At 45.0% G+C, this 6,000-nt stretch overlaps 1 protein-coding gene across 3 annotated transcripts in view; it reads right to left on the reverse strand.

Annotated features, from left to right (window-relative positions):
- Nfx1 (nuclear transcription factor, X-box binding 1) overlaps nt 1-4,405 on the reverse strand; it is a 75,887-nt gene extending 71,482 nt beyond the window's left edge. The window contains exon 1 of one of the 3 annotated variants that reach the window (XR_003850982.1): nt 2,046-2,124. Coding sequence is in view for 2 of the 3 variants with exons in the window: in XM_008842473.3 (XP_008840695.1) it covers nt 2,046-2,070 (25 nt within the window). In the remaining variant the exon portion in view is untranslated. Of the gene's footprint in view, nt 1-2,045 lie in introns of all 3 variants that reach the window. The other 2 variants (XM_008842473.3, XM_008842474.3) reach the window with 2 other exon arrangements.
- Nucleotides 4,406-6,000: the final 1,595 nt, after the last annotated feature.

Below are 6,000 nucleotides of genomic sequence, written 5' to 3' on the forward strand. Positions count from 1 at the left end.
CATGAGGAAAGGAAAATGAACACACAAATCAGAAAAATGGACCATGGCAAAGATCATGCTTCTTTCACTATGTGAAGTAAATGGAAGCTCCTCAGTGAGTGAGATGTTTCCTCACCAAGGCATCACTATAATACACGGGGTACCAGAGATGCAAGGTAATCCAGCTACACTAGGTATTATGCAACAGGTGAAGACAGCAAATAAGGGGATGTCCAACTGGTGTTCATAAAGTCCAGAGACAAAGATGGAATTGGAAAGTCTACCCGTGAGAAAAACATTCTTCTTGGATTAGGCTGACCTTTATTTAAGGAACTTTGTTGGAGGGAGGTGACTTGTGAACTGGAGATAATGCTAAAGTGGGAGCAAGGACTAGGAACTAGAGTGAAAAAAACAAACAACAACAACAAAAAGGCAAGGATTTCCCAGACAGGGGGATTCAGGAAATGCTTTATGGAGTGGAGCAAAGGCCAAAACTTCTGAGTCACAACTAGCCCTCACTCAATTCTGCTTCAAATAATGAAGGGTATGGAATGAGTCAGGAGGGAATGTGAAGATGAGATCAGCAGATCCAGGTTAGAGGTAAAGGCCTAGAGGGAGCAAATAACAAAATATACCTAAAGGTTTTCCCTCCCCAAGATGACTTTATACCCAAGTTAGGGACACAATGTGTCCTTCCACTTTTGAAACCAAAACTCACACAATAAGTAAACAAACACACAGCTTCATCAGTTGGTCAGAAGCAGAACTATATTTCAAAGCAATGAGTATTTCTATGCTGGACACACTGCTGTACTGATTTTCAGACAGCGGGCCATGAGATCAAATCAGTGTAGCAGATTGTGACAAGTTTGGGGGGTTTTTTTGTTTTGTTTTGTTTTTTTTGTCTTTTTGAAGCAGGTTCTCCCTGTAGCCCCAGCTGGCCTGGAACTCACTATGTAGACCAGGAACAAAGTGAGAATACGGAAAGCTGCAAAAGAAAAACAACAACTTACATATAAAGGAAAACCCATCAGAATTACAGTTGACTTAGCAATGCAAACTATAAAAGCCAGAAGAGCCTGGACCAAAGTATTCCCAGTTCATTTTATTTTTATTTTTATTTATTTTTTTGGTCTTTTTGGAGCAGGGTCTCCCTGTAGCCCCAGCTCTCCTGGAACTCACTATGTAGACCAGGCCGGCCTTGAACTCACAGAGATCCACCTGCCTCTGCCTCCCAAGTGCTGGGACTACAGGCGTGCTCCATCACGTCCAGCTCAAGTATTTTTTTAAAAAAACAAAACATCAGAGTATGTTGCTGATTAAAGGGAAACTATCGCTTCTTGAAACATTTCGTTCACTTTTAAATTTACGGTGTAAGTGTACACTAAGATCCAGATGCAAAATGGTTCGTTTTGGTCGCTGTCCACAAAACTGGAAACTACAGAGCTACCAATACGCCATGAGGAAATAGAAATGGCCTTCTATTCACAGTCAAAGGAGGCTGTCTCTACACTCTCTTAACTCCTGGAGGGGAAGTGAGCTAACAATTGCGGAACAGGTACGGTCCAGGAATGAACTTATTGACTCCCAACTGACAGATGAGGAGACAGACTACCAAAGTCTGAGGTTTCGAACCAACCCAGGTCCGGCTGGCGCGAGCCGCCACTCCGTGGAGTGAGAACACACCCCGAACACAGCGCGCAAACTCGCTGGCCTCCGGGGCCCGCCACAGTGACGGGCGCCGACTTGGCCGCCGCCCGCCCGCCGGACTCAGCGCCGCACCGCCCGGGGAAGGCCGGAATGAGCCCCGCGGAAGTGTGGGACGCCCATGTCCGCTCCCCGGGCGCTGGGGCAGCCCGCTGTCCAAGGAAACCCATTCGCCAGGCTTCACCACCCAGTGAAGATGGTGGAGGGCTGCGGACGTGCGGCGCGCGTGGCGTGGCCCTTCTGAGCCACTGTCCCTGCGCCAGCACGCGCCCCGAAGGACCGGAACCCTTCCGACCTCTCGCCGATTAAACTGCCGGTCCCCCAGAAAAGCCGGGTCCCGCACGGAGACCGGACAGTACCTGAGACCGGAGGCGCTTCCGCCATCCCGTGCCGCAGCACCCCGAGTGAGCCCAGGCACCGAGAGAGCACTGTCGGCCGGTCACGAGCCCCGGACTTCCGGCGCTGAGGAGAATTCGCCGCTGCGCGGGGCGGACGGCCGCTGGGGTTGCGCGGCCCGAAAGCACTGGGCGCGTTGCGTTTGGGACGTCAGCGACGCGGGCGGGCTCCGGGCGGAAGGAGGAGGCGGGAGACCGGAGGTGCCCTGGAGCCCAGCGGGGGACTTGCGTAATCGGTATTTTTCGTTTCGTGACGCGCGGTATTCTCCAGCTTCTAGGCCCGTTTGCCCTGCCTTGCAGCCAACTTCACCTGGTGTCCAGATACAATCTACCTGGAGTAGCACTGTCCGGCGGAAGGGAGGGGGCACTTTAATAGTCTAGAAGCAATGTTTGTGTGTGCAGGGGGAGTCAGCAAAACAGACAAAAAAAGGCTGCCTGTTGTGGTAGAGCACGCATGTAATTCCAGAACTAGGGAGGCTGCGGCAGGAAGATCCTGAGCTAACTCGGGCGAGCCTGTCTCAATAAAACTAAACCAAACAATAGTAAGGGGCTAATTGCAAAGAGCTCTTACAAAGCAGCCATAAAATGGTAATTGAGTAGGCAAATGACAAATACAAATCTACACCGAGAGAAAGTTTGGAGTTACTTTTTTTCTTTTTTTTAACACCAGAGTTCATCATGTAGCCTCAGAATGGCCTTCAATTTATCTTCCTTTCTTCAGCCTTCAAAGTGCTGGAATTACAGGCGTGCTCCACCATGCCCAGCTAGAAACGCAACATTTTAAGGTTTCAGTTTACTTTGGTTGTTGCTTGATTCCAAGCAATACACCCAAGGCCTTGGGTGGTGGTGCATGCTTTTAATCCCAGTACTCGGGAGACAATCAGATCTCTTGAGTTCCAGGCCAGGTTGATCTACACATAAAGTTCTAGGTCAACTAGGGCAACATAAATAAGACCCTGTCTCAAAAAAACAAAACAAAAATCCAGTCCCCCAAATATATACATCCAAGATGCCTATGGCCACTTTTTTTTTTTTTTTTTTTCCCGGAGCTGAGAACCGAACCAAGGGCCTTGTGCTTGCTACGCAAGCGCTCTACCACTGAGGTAAATCCCCAACCTGGCCCATGGCCACTTTTGTCATGGGAATTTGTACTCCTTTTAATGCCTAATCCTATAAACTGAGAAGTCCATTCTAATGGGTGGTTTAAACTGCCCTTAACCCAGCAAATCTGGGAATCCTTTAGGAATCCATTATGTTTGCAAAATTAACCCACAAGGGCCATGTGTGATGATGGTGCATGCTTGTATCTCATGCAGTAGTGAGACACCAGAGAGATGGGAGAGAGGAGGGGAGAGAATGGAATTTTGTAGGACTGCAGACTCAACTAGCTTCTTTGGAATTTGGAATGTCATTATACTTCTTGCTCTCCAACACAGAAGACCTCCCTTAGCCAGCCATGGTGGCACAGGCCATTAATCCCAGCATTTAGGAGGCAGAGATTGGGAGATCTCTGTGAGTTTGAGAATAGCCTGGTCTACACAGCAAGTTCCAGACCAGCTGGAGCTACAGGGAAACCCTGTCTCAAAAAACAAAAGTTAAAAAAAAAAAAAAAAGACTTCCCTTAGTTCTCCAAAGTCCAACAAAGACCAAGATGTAATGTTTAAAAAACTTTGAACAAAGGCTTGAAGATTATAAAGTCTATTGAAGACAGTTTTTCATTGACACCAAATTAACCACACGGAGGCAGAATGATCTTATCTCTGTCTACACCAGAAATTCTACATGTGGCAGAGTTCTGGCTTAATTGTCACAAATGGGAACCTCCATGATCTTACATTGTTCTACGATGAACCCTGTGCACTAAAGTTCTCTCAAGAAGCCACATGTGTGCTGGAGGTTCTGCTGACTCAGAATTTGTGATGTGGAGAGATGGAGTGTAACAGATAGAGGGACCAAACTACCTTGGATTATTTTTAGTCCCTTTAATAACTGTTTACTACCAACCTCTTTATCTGACCTAACATCTTTGTGATTATTTGGAATGTACTGCTAAACTGCAGACCATACTAATCCTAAAGCTAAGAATGTTATGACATCTGAAACCTAAAGATTTCCCCACTGTGCTTGCTGTAACCCATCTACTCAATGTTCCCACCACTGAATTTGATAAATGCATGGATTTGTGACTTTCTTTTGTTGTGCAACTGTAAAAGTTCTAGTAACCCCTTCTACAGTAGAACATGTCGTTCAGGGTAACCTTAATCTGTGTTTCCAGATCATATTTACTCATAATTGATCCCAAATAAACTATCATTTATGCCTTTTAGAACAAGAGTTGTGTTTTGGCTCAACAACCTGGAGACTTAAAGAAACTCCTATTTATGTGTTCATCCAGGTTTTCCTGAAGTGACTGACAGTAAGAACACCCCCTTCCATCTACAGTGTAGACTCTGTGGTTAAAACAAAATAATCACCATAATTTACTGAGTAGCTCCCACAATATGATTGATTAAATGTTAACCAGTTCACAAGTGGGGGAGTAAAAGTCAGTTGAGGAAGTGCTACACCAATCTCTGTCCAGTTCTTTGCTAGAATCTTCATTGGTAGTAAATGTCTTCTCAGACTAGGCCTATGTATGCCCTTTGCTGTCATTCAGTGTTCTGATCTTCTTTGAGAACATGCTTGTGATACACACAATTCTTGAAGAATAATTTCCAGATATAAGGTAGCTTAGAAAGCAAATATAGCCTGTTCTCCATAGTGAATCTTGGCCAGCTGTGGCTACAGGGAGACCCTGTCTCAAAAAGACAAAAAAAAAAAAAAAAGTAAATATAATGTAAAAATACAATTGTGTAGAACCTAGTTCTTGCTGAACTATACCATGACATTGCATTACTAGGTAAAATAAGTAAAGAATTTGCATCTGTCAGATAATTCATTACTTCATTCTTCTCTAGGAAGAATGAAATAGATTAATGCATTAACATAACATTTTAATGTCTACTCTATCTTGAACATTGACATAAATTCTGGAGGTACCCAGCACTTGGGAGGCAGAGGCAGGTGGATCTCTGTGAATTCAAGGCCAGCCTGGTCTACATAGTGAGTTCTAGGTCAGCTGGGGCTATAGGGAGACCCTGTCTCAAAAAGACCAAAACCCCCCAAAAATGTTGGAGGAAAATGATGAAAAGACAGATGTGGTCACTAACACAGATGCTAACAATTGTCACAAACAAAATAACATTAATGCTACAAAAAATAAGTGTGGTAGTGGTGACAAATTATTAGGATCTGCTCCAGGAAAAGGGGCCAAACTTCTTTGGATAGAATTAAGGTTGAGAAAGAACAAGCCATGGAAATTCAGGCAGAGAGAATAGCATGTGCAATCTCTGAGTAGAGGGAAAGAATTTCAAGTATTCAAGGTACAAAAACATCTGTGGTCAGTGGCTGGAGAATACTGGAAGAATAAATGGCACCTTATGAACTAGCAGGGCTAAGTGGAGAGAAGTGATGCCAAAGGGCAATGAGAAATTCTCGAAGGGTTCTAGGCGAAGAGTGGCATCTAATTTGTACTTAACGTTCCTCTTGCTCCCATGGGAAGAATGAGTTCTAAAGGATAAGAATAGAAGTGGGAGTCCTGCATATTGAATCTCAGCCTGCAATCCTAGCACTCAGGAGGCCAAGGCAGGAGGATCATGAGTTCAAGGCCAGCCTGAGCCACCTGGGGAGAAACTGTCTCAAAAAAACAACAAAAAGAAACAGAAGTGGGTGGACAGACCAGTCACATTTTTGCACTTTAGTAGTGCAGAAGATATGGTGGCCTTGGACTAGAGTGAAAGCCGACATGATGGAGAGAATGGAACAAAACAAGTACATGTGAACCATATAACTTTGTTTAGTTTCAAACATTTTCCAACAA

The sequence above is a fragment of the Nannospalax galili genome, unplaced genomic scaffold, assembly GCF_000622305.1.
Source record: "Nannospalax galili isolate Female #2095 unplaced genomic scaffold, S.galili_v1.0 scaffold341, whole genome shotgun sequence".
NCBI classification, from domain to species: domain Eukaryota; kingdom Metazoa; phylum Chordata; class Mammalia; order Rodentia; family Spalacidae; genus Nannospalax; species Nannospalax galili.